The sequence below is a fragment of the Rattus norvegicus genome, chromosome 10, assembly GCF_021556685.1.
Source record: "Rattus norvegicus strain SHRSP/BbbUtx chromosome 10, alternate assembly SHRSP_T2T, whole genome shotgun sequence".
NCBI lineage: Eukaryota > Metazoa > Chordata > Mammalia > Rodentia > Muridae > Rattus > Rattus norvegicus.
The window spans coordinates 91,547,508-91,559,383 of record NC_141543.1 but is presented as its reverse complement, the minus strand read 5'-3'; the positions used below and the strand labels follow the sequence as shown (position 1 = coordinate 91,559,383).

At 49.2% G+C, this 11,876-nt stretch overlaps 1 protein-coding gene and 1 long non-coding RNA gene across 2 annotated transcripts; one reads left to right on the top strand and one right to left on the bottom strand.

The window, feature by feature from the left end:
* Positions 1-282: 282 nt before the first annotated feature.
* Positions 283-2,375, bottom strand: Eif1 (eukaryotic translation initiation factor 1). Its single transcript, NM_001105837.1, has 4 exons — positions 2,198-2,375; positions 1,438-1,601; positions 1,222-1,323; positions 283-912 (listed from the first exon to the last, which is right to left on the bottom strand). The coding sequence occupies exons 1-4, from the start codon at positions 2,226-2,228 to the stop codon at positions 868-870; spliced, it is 342 nt and encodes a 113-aa protein (NP_001099307.1). The 5' UTR covers positions 2,229-2,375; the 3' UTR covers positions 283-867.
* A 254-nt stretch (positions 2,376-2,629) lies between these two features.
* Positions 2,630-5,116, top strand: LOC134480873 (uncharacterized). Its single transcript, XR_015632114.1, has 2 exons — positions 2,630-2,744; positions 4,911-5,116. It is a non-coding gene; the product is annotated as an uncharacterized LOC134480873 (long non-coding RNA).
* Positions 5,117-11,876: the final 6,760 nt, after the last annotated feature.

Here is an 11,876-nt window from a genome sequence, read left to right as displayed (position 1 = left end):
CCATCTTTAAGATTCCTCAGTAAATAAGCTTGACTTAGTATAAAGTACAATCTGGACATCAAGTATTTCTGAAAACAAGCTTTATTTAAATAAGGATTTAAATACATTACATAACATTAAAACTGGAAGGGAAAAGAAAACCAAAAGACCAGTTTGTTCCTTCACATGGCACTGGGCAGTGGCTTGTATTGTGTTGAAGCCTTTATAGCTAGCCATAAGACCAACAGCACCAGCTTGGTATTTGTTCCCTTGTCGTAAGTTTAACTGATACCAGGCTGGCCTTACCCTTCATGTTTCAACATCCCTTGGCTAGGAGAGATCTGCCTAAAAAAGACTGCCCTGGTGGTGAGCTAATGTCCATGACTTCTCTGGAAAGGTAGCCCTTTCTGGATTCTGCCTACCTGGTCAGACACCAGGGGTTCTTTTTACAGCCAGAGAGACTCAACTCTAATGATATAGCTGGGGCAGTTACCCATACTCTCAGTCACCTGGGCTGTTCAAATGGTGACACTCTTCTAGGGCTGGGGACTGTGTCAAGGGAGTCCCAAGGAACTTCTGGTCAGACATAGCCTCCAGTGATTTGGGGGTTCTTGGCTTGGCTGAAATCCTGTTATTTATTGCTTTGTTCCAGGGTGGACTGTCAGGGCTTACTGCTTAACCTGTTTAAAATGAGGGACTTCAAGACTACACAGCATGGCTCTTTTCAGTTTATTGCATGAAGGAGTTACACTAGTCCAAGTTAAAAGCGGACCCCAAATGATTACATTATACAAGCTGTGAGGTTTTTAAACTTGTGACAAGGGACAGAAGGGAAATTCTACTCATTGCAAGGAAATCCTCACTTAAGCTTCAGAGAGCCACAAGCACTTAAAACCCATGAACCTTCAGCTGATCGTCCTTAGCCAGTCCAATCTGCAAAGAGGACAAGGGAGATAGACAGGTTAGTTGAAGCCTGAAATGACACCAGTTACACACAGGTCTTCCCACTACACCCTGCCAAGAGCAGTCCCAATAAAGAAGAGCACTCTAGTCAATCCCAGGAGGCACAATGATGGATCAATCTAGCAGTCACTACTAACACTTCCCTTCTGACACTGTCCCCCACCATGTATTGGAGGTCCACATGTATCTAAAAAGAGCTCAACTTTAAGATTAGAGAAATGTAGGATCCTGTAACTTAAAAAAAAGAGGCCAACAGTGTTGAGGTAGGACTGAACTCACCTCTATCAGGAACTGGCATATGTTCTTGCGCTGGTCACCCTGTAGCTGAATTACTTCTCCATATTCTGGATGCTCAATTACAGTACCATTGCAGGCAAATTTCTGCAAGCCCAAAAGAATGCAGCATGTATGAGGCCCTGCATCGGCACGTAATACCTTCTAGTTTGCACCCTCTCCCCTTGTAGACAAAATGTGCTCTCTCCACAGCAGACCCACCTTCTTAAACGCCTTCACTAGTTTCTTTTTATCGTAATCATCAGCGATCCCTTGGACAGTTGTAAGGGTCTTCCTGCCGTTTCTCTGTTGAATTCTTATATGGATATAATCCTCAGTGCCAGCAGGAAGCAGGTCATCACCCTTACTTGCATCAGCAAAGGGGTCTACGAAGAAATAATTTTTGTTACGGGTCGTTGTGGGCCATTTGTTGATTCCCCTTTCCTGATTTTTTTTTTTGTCTGTGCAGATATCGTCACTAAAATCCGGAGGTGCTCTTTGTTGTCCCTCCGGGAACAGGCCAGTACTAGAGCTAGACAGAGCACGGGCTTTCTGCTCTAGGCCCGCCCTCCCTCCACAGCTGATCACGTGCCGGAGACCTAGTGGGCAGGCAGCGCCCCACCCGGCTGATGCAACCGACCGGAAGCCGAACTCTCAAGGCGGGGCCTTCCCACCCTGCTCCGTGACAACGACGGTGACGTAGAGGACGTGACGCAGGGGTGGCGGGAGGGGGCGGGTGTGGCTCTCCCAGAGACAGGAGCCATTAGTAAATGCGCCACCCGAGACGCCGGGCCCGCCCAAGGGCTCACCTCCCACCCGTTTCTTCCGGGCACTCTTGGAGGTCGACCCTGGGCACAGGTCTCGGTCCCACGGGCACCACCGCTCCTCCAGCCCAAGCTAACAAAGGCTCGCAGCGCTCAGCGGCTCCCCTAGCTCCGCCCCCGCCACCCCCACTCGGGCCCGCGACCTTCCCCAGGCTTACCGAAAGAGTGGAGGTTCTGGATAGCGGACATACGATACGATTCCTTTTCCTCGGTGGAAACGGCCTGCGGAAGGCGGCTGCGGGAGAAGGCGGGCGGGGGGGACGGAGCGTCGGGAAGCGAGGGGGCTCGAGGGGGAGGCAGCTGAGTCCTCGGCGGCGGCTCAGTGACTGGGGCGGAGGGGCGGCGCCTGTATTCACTTATATAGCCGCCCCTGTGACGCCAGCGCGCTGCCCTCACGTCTCGGCCCCACCCATGGCGTCAAGCTCCCCGGCGTCCGTACACTGAGGCTTCCTATTGGTCGGGGGGGCGGAGTCAAGGATCGACGCGTGCGCACTGGGTTTGGCCTGGAAAGGGCGTTCTGTTGATTCAGGGAGGGGTGAGAGGGGGAGGGAAAGCTTGGTCCGCCTGCGCGCTTGCGCAGTGTGGATGGTAGTTGTCCCGGCGGCCGCGAAACTGGCGGAGGTTTCGAGCGCGCCTGCGCCTATCGCACGTTCTACCATCTTGACCCAATCGGGGTGCTGGTACTAGCTGTAAGATGGGTCTAGGGTGAGGCTCGATTTACTTTCTTTAAGGGGTAATTAAGTGCCGGTCTTCCCAAATTCGACAGATCCAGCCACCCATCAACCCACCCTTCTCTGCACTCATTCACAGATTTAGCTATTTAATCAGCATAAAATAAGGTGATCAAAATCGGAACCTTATATAGTGTATCATTTGGATTAGCATGTTTTAAAATTGGTAACCAAAAGTTGTTAATTTAGATTAATTCTTCTAAGGAAGGAAGTAGTCCCTGAGGTGGGAGTGGGGCTCCCAGAAAGAAAAAAAAAAAAATCCAGCCAGTACAGGATTTGTCCTACAGGCCTGTGTATGAGGTAAAAGCCTTTGTAGAATTTAGGTGGAATGTTTCATTCAAAGCATTTAACCTTTCTTTTTGTTTTTTTGTGACAGGGTTTCTAAGCTGTACTGGAACTCTGTAGACCAGGCTGGCCATAAACTCAGAGATCTGCCTGCTTCTGTCCCATGAGTGCTGGGATTAAAGGCAGGTGCCACCACCACCGTGCTAGTATTTAACCTTTCAACTTATTTTAAAATTAAATTTTCTGCAGTGCTTGATGGCAAATAGAGCTAGCTAGACAAGCATTCTACCACTGAATTACAGTGCAGTTTGTTTATCGAAACATTGTTTGTAATAGGGGTGAATGGTGAGTAGAAATTAGGGATCTTAGATCCAAAGGCCCTCAAGAGCCAGGGAAATCTGATTCAAGAAGAGACAGCCAAGTATGATGTAACTGGGTTTGTGGGGGCCTAATAGAACCAAAGGCTGACAACTACTGTGCCAGACTTTATCCAAATGCTCCCCCAAAGGGTGGCTACTTTATGTAAGAATCTCTGGAAAATACTGTCAACTGCTAGGTATGATGGTGCATCCCAGGTCTTAGGAGAAGGAAGCAAGGGGAAAAAGTTCAAGGACAAGTGAATTCAATGCTAGACTGGCTACTGTCTTAAAAGAACCGGAAAAATAGGGCTGGAGAGATGGCTCACTGTGTGCTCTTCCAAAGGTCCTGAGTTCAAATCCCAGCAACCACATGGTGGCTCACAACCATCTATAATAAGATCTGGTGCCCTCTTCTTGTATTCTTAATCATAATAAATAAATAAATCTTAAAAAAAAAAAAAGAACCGGAAAAATAGACCAGGTGTGGCGGTGCACGCCTTTGATCTTAGCAGTTGTGAGGTAGAGGCAGGCAGATAGATGCCTGTGAGTTTGAGACCCACCAGAGCTATACACTAAGACTGTCTCAAAACAGCAAAACTGCTGGGCGATGGTGCAATCCCAGGTCTCTGGAGGCAGAGGCAGGCGAGTTGGGGGCCAGCCTGGTCTACAAAGCAAGTTCCAGGATAACCATGACTCCACAGAGAAACTGTCTCAAAAACAACAACAACAAAAACAACAAAAAACAAAAAAACAATAACAACAAACCAAAAAAAAAAAAGATAATAAAAAGCTCAAAATAAAATAAACAAAACAGAAAAATTGCCAATGATTGAATCTTGGAAAAAAGTGCCACACAATCCCAACAAAAACTTGCAAATTTAGCCAGGCGTAGTGGCACACACCTTTAGTCCCAGCACTCATAAGGCAGAGGTAGGCAGTTCTCTGTGAGTTCAAGGGCAGCCTAGTTCACAGAAGAAGTCCTAGGACAGCCAGGGTTGTGTGCTGCCACAGAGAAACCCTGTCTCTAAAAGCAAACAAGACAAAGCAGATTAAAACAGCGACAACAAAAACGTGCGTGCTGGCCTCGTGGACTGTCAGTTTATGCCCAGATCACCGGGCTCCCTGTCCTCCTGAAAGTAAAGGCTGGTAGGACAGACAGAATAAACAAACTAATAGCACTGGGTTGAGAGAGATGCTGGGGAAAGAAATGGTCTGGTGTGGCAGAGGCCCAGGCTCCTCCTCCAGATGGGCTAGTTAGATAAGGCCGTCTCACTGGTGGTTAGATAAATCAGGAGAGGGGGCGGCATCATGGTTTACAACATGCTGTGGAGCAGAGAACAGGAACTCACCAAACAGGACACTCCCCAGGGAGGAAAAGTTGGACCGTGAAAGGATTTTATTTTGGAGGTTCTGGGGGTCGAGCCCAAGGTCTTGCTCATGCTAGGCAAGTGTTCTAGTCCTGAGAGGTTTTGTTTTTAAGATGTTCTTATTTTCAGGGCTGGAGAGATGATTTGATGGTTAAGAGCACTTGGCTGCGCTTTGAGAGAACTTGAGTTCGAATCCTGTGCCTCACATGGTAGCTCCCAGTGGTCTGAACCCAGGAGGCCTGACATTCTTCTAGCCTGCAGTGTATGCATGTGGCGTGCAGACATACACACAGGAAAAATCACCTATACACATGAAAATAAAAGTAAAACATGAAGACTAATGTGTGAATGTTTGCCTGCGTGTCCATGACTGGTACCTCCAGAGGCCAGAAGAGAGTGCTAGGCATGGAACCCGAGTCCTCTGCAAGAAGAGTAAGTGCTGTTAACTTCTGTGCCACTCTCCAGCACCCCCAAACGTTTGTTTTCCTATTTACTAAGTCATCGACACTCCCCCCCCCCCACCCCTTTCAGTTTTTTGAGGGAGGGTGTCACACAGCCTTGGCTGGCTCTTTCTTTTCTTTTTTCTTTTTTTTTCCAGAGCTGGGGACCGAACCCAGGGCCTTGCGCTTGCTAGGCAAGCGCTCTACCACTGAGCTAAATCCCCAACCCTTTGAATTCTTCTGGATGGTGGTGGTGGTCCTCATTCTCCACCACAGCCAGCTGTTTCAGGCAGGAAGCTCTCCCAGCTTTCTCACCCAAGAAAGCTCATCTAAGATGAGAGCTGTTTGCATCTACTCCTCCCTCCCTTGGAACATGGTCCTCCCTCCCTCCTCCGTGTCTCCCAGGCTCACCTGGGATGCACTTGCTATGAGGAGACTGCCTGCATGCCCTCAATTCTGACATGATTTATTTCAACGTTATGAGATAGGGTCTCGTGTAAGCTAGACTGGTTTTGAACTCCTGATCCTCCTGCGTCTATCCTGAAAGTGCTGGGCTTGTAGACATGCCTCAGCATGCCTGGAGTAATGGCATTTATCACACTGCATTGCGTTTAATCTGTATTCTGGACTGGCTACATAATTTGCTAGCCTCACTATTACAATAAAAACACGATGGCCTTGGTTCAAAGGCAGTTAAAAGGTTCAAGACGGGGACAACAGGGCATAAATTAAGTGCCCCGTAAGCGAGGAGTATTATAACTTAACACAGGTCACATGCCCTCAAATCTGGCTCTGCTGCTTCCCTTGTATCCTGCTAGGTTGCTAGTTTGGGGAACAGAACAGTTTTGTGTGTTCTACTCTGAATTGAGGGCAGTGAGTGGATGTGCAGGCATCCACTGTAGATGCTCAATTACTAGGAATGGCCAACCCGTGGCTACAGGCTGACCTCTGCTTCTCTGAGTCTGGGAGCATAGGAGTGCGGAGAGTAATTCTGGTAGGTGTGGATCTCAAAGGGAGCTCTGGGCCTGGGCTGGTACAGAGAAAGGAAGGCAGCCCTCCCTAAGCCACTTTCCCAACTCTTCTTGTAGGCGCTTACCCAGTGCATACCTGGTGTGCTAATGTGTGCTTCCAGGTCTGACCTCCTTGCTTGTAAACAGTTATTAACACACACACACACACACACACACACACACACACACACACACACACACGGTTTGCCCCAGGTGGGATACAGGTGAGAGGGCAGGTAACAGGGAGTTAGAGACACACACACACACACACACACACACACACACACACACACACGGTTTGCCCCAGGTGGGATACAGGTGAGAGGGCAGGTAACAGGGAGTTAGAGACACACACACACACACACACACACACACACACACACACACGGTTTGCCCCAGGTGGGATACAGGTGAGAGGGCAGGTAACAGGGAGTTAGAGACACACACACACACACACACACACACACACACGGTTTGCCCCAGGTGGGATACAGGTGAGAGGGCAGGTAACAGGGAGTTAGAGACACACACACACACACACACACACACACACACACACACACACACACGGTTTGCCCCAGGTGGGATACAGGTGAGAGGGCAGGTAACAGGGAGTTAGAGACACACACACACACACACACACACACACACACACACACACACGGTTTGCCCCAGGTGGGATACAGGTGAGAGGGCAGGTAACAGGGATTTAGAGATACACACACACACACACACACACACACGGTTTGCCCCAGGTGGGATACAGGTGAGAGGGCAGGTAACAGGGATTTAGAGATACACACACACACACACACACACACACACACACACACGGTTTGCCCCAGGTGGGATACAGGTGAGAGGGCAGGTAACAGGGAGTTAGAGACACACACACACACACACACACACACACACACACACACACACACACGGTTTGCCCCAGGTGGGATACAGGTGAGAGGGCAGGTAACAGGGAGTTAGAGACACACACACACACACACACACACACACACACACACACACACGGTTTGCCCCAGGTGGGATACAGGTGAGAGGGCAGGTAACAGGGAGTTAGAGACACACACACACACACACACACACACACACACACACACACACGGTTTGCCCCAGGTGGGATACAGGTGAGAGGGCAGGTAACAGGGAGTTAGAGAGACACACACACACACACACACACACACACACACACACACGGTTTGCCCCAGGTGGGATACAGGTGAGAGGGCAGGTAACAGGGAGTTAGAGAGAGACACACACACACACACACACACACACACACGGTTTGCCCCAGGTGGGATACAGGTGAGAGGGCAGGTAACAGGGAGTTAGAGAGACACACACACACACACACACACACACACACACGGTGGGATACAGGTGAGAGGGCAGGTAACAGGGAGTTAGAGAGAGACACACACACACACACACACACACACACACACGGTTTGCCCCAGGTGGGATACAGGTGAGAGGGCAGGTAACAGGGAGTTAGACACACACACACACACACACACACACACACACACACACGGTTTGCCCCAGGTGGGATACAGGTGAGAGGGCAGGTAACAGGGAGTTAGAGACACACACACACACACACACACACACACACACACGGTGGGATACAGGTGAGAGGGCAGGTAACAGGGAGTTAGACACACACACACACACACACACACACACACACACACACACACACACACACGGTTTGCCCCAGGTGGGATACAGGTGAGAGGGCAGGTAACAGGGAGTTAGAGAGAGACACACACACACACACACACACACACACACACACACGGTTTGCCCCAGGTGGGATACAGGTGAGAGGGCAGGTAACAGGGAGTTAGAGACACACACACACACACACACACACACACACACACACGGTGTGCCCCAGGTGGGATACAGGTGAGAGGGCAGGTAACAGGGAGTTAGAGAGACACACACACACACACACACACACACACACACACGGTGGGATACAGGTGAGAGGGCAGGTAACAGGGAGTTAGACACACACACACACACACACACACACACACACACACACACGGTTTGCCCCAGGTGGGATACAGGTGAGAGGGCAGGTAACAGGGAGTTAGACACACACACACACACACACACACACACACACACACACACACGGTTTGCCCCAGGTGGGATACAGGTGAGAGGGCAGGTAACAGGGAGTTAGAGACTGCTTTTGCTGAAAAGCGCCAATGCTTCACTTGGCCGGGCAGAGGTCTGATGGGTAATTAAAAACAAGATACAAGCCAGGTGGTGATGGTGCACAACTTTTGTCCCAGCACTCAGGAGGCAGAGACAGGTGGAGCTCTGTGAGTTCGAGGCCAGCCTGGTCTACAGAGTGAGAGCCAGGACAACCAGAGCAACACAGAGAAACCTGGTTTCTGTGTGTGTGTGTGTGTGTGTGTGTGTGTGTGTGTGTGTGTGTGTGTGTGTGTGTGAAGCCTGGAATCCTTCATGTTGCACCTGGCTACATTATAACATTTTCAACAGTCCAGTTTCCCAGAGTAGCCTGGAGAAGTTGCCAGCCATTGCCCTAAACCTCGAGGCCTAATGTGCCTTTGTGACTAGGCTGTTCTTAATACCCATGTGCCCTTCACTCATGTGGGATTGCAGGAACCACGGGCCTGACTGGCAAAACCTTTACAATGCTCCCTAAACCGCCTTAGTCAAACCCTGTATAGCCAGTCCAGAGATAATAGTCAGAGGTCGGAGGTCACAACCAACTTGATCTCCACCAGACAAAGGGCAACTGACTGCAGCCAGGGAAACAGACTTTGCACGATGGCCCTTACCATCTGTTCTTCGTAGCGTAGCCCAGCTGAGAATAAAGCTGCCTTCACCAGCCTAAAACTCACAGAGATCTAACTGCCTCTGCCTAGAGAGTGCTGGATCAAAGGTGAGTAGCATCATACTTGCTCTGTTTTTGACAAATCCCTAGATCTCCTAGGTTGACTTTGAACTCCTAAGAGGCTGAGGACTTCACTTCTAAAAGTATTGAGATTACAGGCAGTGTCCAACTGTGCCCTGCTTAGGAAGTAATGTTACTATTTTCATTCTATTTTAAATTTTTGAGACAAGATCTCTCTGAGGTCTAGGCTAGCCTGGAACTCACAGAGACCCATCTAGTCTCTGCCTCCCAAGTGCTGAGATTAAAGGTCTGTGCTACCATACTCAGCTTTCTTTCTTTCTTTCGATAGAGTCTCACATAATTCAGGCTGATTCATGAGCAGCCTCAAGCCTGCACTTCCTGAGTGCTAGAATTATAGAATTATATCCATGAGCTACTCTGCTTGGCTTTTATAGAATTATATGCGTGAACTACTACTATGTTTGGCCTTTCGAGACATGTTTCTCTGTGTAGCCCTGGCTATCCTGAAACTCGCTCCGTTGACCAGGTTGGCCTTGAACTCACAGAAATCTGTCTGCCTCTGTCACCCGAGTACTGGGATTAAATGTGTTAGCTACCACTGCCTGGCACACTTTGTCTGTCTGTCTGTCTGTCTGTCCATCCGTCCGTCCATCCATCCGTCCGTCCTGCTCGTTCTGCCTCAACCTCATCAGTACTTTCCGTCAACTTTCTGGTGATCTGGTTCTCTTCTCTGGGCTCTGCTTCTATTTCCTGTAGCACAACTGGTAACCCTTTTGGGAGGATGCCCTGGTCTCTGTAACCTTGATAGACTCCCTCAGGGCCTTAAATGTAGCAGCAGAGTCTCCTGCCAGGAAGGGGGTAGCATTCTCTGGGGAAAAATAAGTATCTCCATGGTAACCAGAGAAGATGGATGGTGTGATCTGAGGAACCTCCCTGAGTTCTGCTACTGCTGCAGAAAACACTGTGATTGAGAGAGTCCTGAGGAGGCTGGAAGCCTTTCATACCCAGAATTGGGTTTCTGAGCAGCCCGGGTTCTTCTGATTAGCAAAGATGACTTGACTTAGAGAAAAATCTAATTCCTGAGACGTGTCTTGCATGTCTTATTTGGGACCCCCTGCCCACGGATGTAAATGACTGGAATAGTTCCCTCTGTTCCCCACCCACTCAGAAGGGCCCAGAGAATGAATGTTGCTATTCTTGCCTCTTGGAAAAGGAGGGAAACCCAGGCCCCATGCTGCATTCCTGCCCCAGTCAGCAAGACCTGAATGTCACTTGGGATTCTTCCAACGGCGCTGGTAAGAGACAGAGCGAACGTTGAGGACTGAATCAGTGAAACATTGGATACGAGGGGCAGAGAGGACTTGTGTGCATGCTATAATTTATTCCCTCCTTCCCCTTTCCTGCAGCCTAGATACTTTCTCCTCTGTACTCCCTTTCTCTGCCCTTGTCAGGGACTCACCTCTGCCCACTCACATGGGAATTCAGCTCTGTTCTTTTGCTTTTTAAAAAGGTACAAACTGCTTAATTCATTAATTCACTGATAGGTGATGCCACAGCATCCATGTTGAAGTCAGAGGATAGCTTGCAGGGTTAACTTCTCTTTCTTTCTTTCTTTCTATTTCTTCCCTTCCTTTCTTCTTTCTTAAAAACGTTACAGGCAGTTGTGAGCTCTCTAGCTCAAGCTTTGGTTCTTGCCTTTTACCATATGGGTCCCTGGGACCAAAATGAGGTGGCAGGTACCTGGTGCTGGCTATATTCACATCAACTTAGTACAAGCTGGAGTCATTTGGGAAAGGGGGAGCCTTAGTTGCCCAATCAGAAGGTCTATGGGCAAGCCTATGGTATATTTTTTCCTTTCTCTTTTTCCTCCCTCTTTTTCTCCTTCCTTTCCTCCCTCCCTCCCTCCCTTCCTCCATCCTTCTCTCTTTCCCTCCTTCCCTCCCTTTGTTCCTTCCTTTCATGGCAGCTTCTCTATAGCCGTGGCTCTTCTGGAACCCACATAGATTCTCCTGCCTCTCTCTACCTTCCTCTTGCTGTCATTAAAGCCATGCCTGGCACCGTGCATTTTCTTGATTGATTATTGAGATAGGACTCCCTGGGCTGCAGATGTAGCAGGCTCAGCAAGCCAGAAGGAGCAAGCCAGTGTCAGTAGCATTCCTCCATGGCCTCTGCATCAGTTCCTGCCCTGACTTCCCTGGATGATGGGCTGCAAGCTGTAAAATGAAATAAGAGGAAACAATCCTTTCTTCCCCAAGGTGGTCTTTTTCTTTTCTCTCTCTCCCTTTCCCTTCCCTTCCCTTCTTTTCCCTCCCTTCCCCTTCCTTCCTTCCTTCCTTCCTTCCTTCCTTCCTTCCTTCCTTCCTTCCTTCTTTCCGTAGACAAGGTTTCTATGTACCTCTGACACATAAGTTCCCTGTGAGACTTAACTTTGCACCAAACTATGTTCGTGACTATCCTCAGGAGGTCAAGGTTGATTTCATGTTATGGCCAGAGGGGTTAAAAAGGGAGGACAGGACTGGAGAGATGGCTCAGTGGTTAAGAGGGTTAAGAGCACTGACTGCTCTTCCAGAGGTCCTGAGTTCAAATCCCAGCAACCACATGGTGGCTCACAACCAGCTGTAATGAGATCTGATGCCCTCTTCTGGTGTGTCTGAAGGCAGCTACAGTGTACTCATATATGATAAATAAATAAATCTTTAAAAAAAAAGGGAGGACAGTATGAATGAGGCAT